The following is a 717-nucleotide window of genomic DNA, read 5'->3' as shown; positions in this document are numbered from 1 at the left end:
TCAGCCTCCTGTCGTGTCTTCCACCTGCAGACGGTCTGACAGTGAGCGCGGCATCTGGACGTCCAGGTATTTATGTGTCCGTCCTGACGGCAGACATGCAGACGCCTGTCCCCCGCCGCCGCAGGCATGCGGGGGCCTCCTGCCCCAGATGTGATGAACATGTAAAACCCTGCGGAGCTGCAGGAGAGAGATCTATAAAGCCACAGGTTTCAGGACCTTTAACTCTTTAAATCCCAGCTGCTCCTCATTCTCCTCCATATTTCTCATTAAGAAGCTCAAAACTTAAAAGCAAAAACATCTGGATGTGTTAAAGCAGGGCTGGAAACTGTGTCGGCTAACAGGCCCACATTTACCAAATGTGCATGTTTTGAAGAACCTATGGCCTTTTTTACACCACAGTACATATACAGCTCCATATAGGGACTTTAATCTCTGTGACAGACTCTAACCTTAATCCTGAAATCCAGCTGCCTGCTGATGATGTGAAGCTCTCACAGTGGCCTGGATCCAGCACCAATTCAAAAAGGTCTGGTTCTGTTCACACTGACGCCTTAAGCCTGAGTTGGAAAAGAACTGAGCCAATCAGAGCTTTACAGGCAGGAAGACTGAAGACGTCAACTTCTTTTACCAGAGAGAAAAATAATGAAAGGAAAATGAGGATGAGGTGTTTGCAGCTGTGCAGGTCGTTGTCAGTCAATAACAAGATTTAAACTGATG

The 717-nt window shown here is 47.4% G+C and overlaps 1 protein-coding gene across 1 annotated transcript in view; it reads right to left on the bottom strand.

The window, feature by feature from the left end:
* The window catches only part of LOC147819494 (uncharacterized), a 2,833-nt gene extending 2,183 nt beyond the window's left edge, over nt 1–650 (bottom strand). Inside the window, exon 1 of the mRNA XM_087172437.1 lies at nt 6–650. Coding sequence (XP_087028563.1) covers nt 6–161 — 156 coding nt within the window. The 5' untranslated portion in view covers nt 162–650. The remainder of the gene's footprint in view (nt 1–5) is intronic.
* Nucleotides 651–717: the final 67 nt, after the last annotated feature.

This window comes from Seriola lalandi, unplaced genomic scaffold (genome assembly GCF_002814215.2).
Source record: "Seriola lalandi dorsalis isolate HSWRI2012SDOR001 ecotype SW California unplaced genomic scaffold, Sedor1 jcf7180002052801, whole genome shotgun sequence".
In the NCBI taxonomy this organism is placed as follows: Eukaryota; Metazoa; Chordata; class Actinopteri; order Carangiformes; family Carangidae; genus Seriola; species Seriola lalandi.
This window is presented reverse-complemented; position numbering and strand designations above follow the sequence as displayed.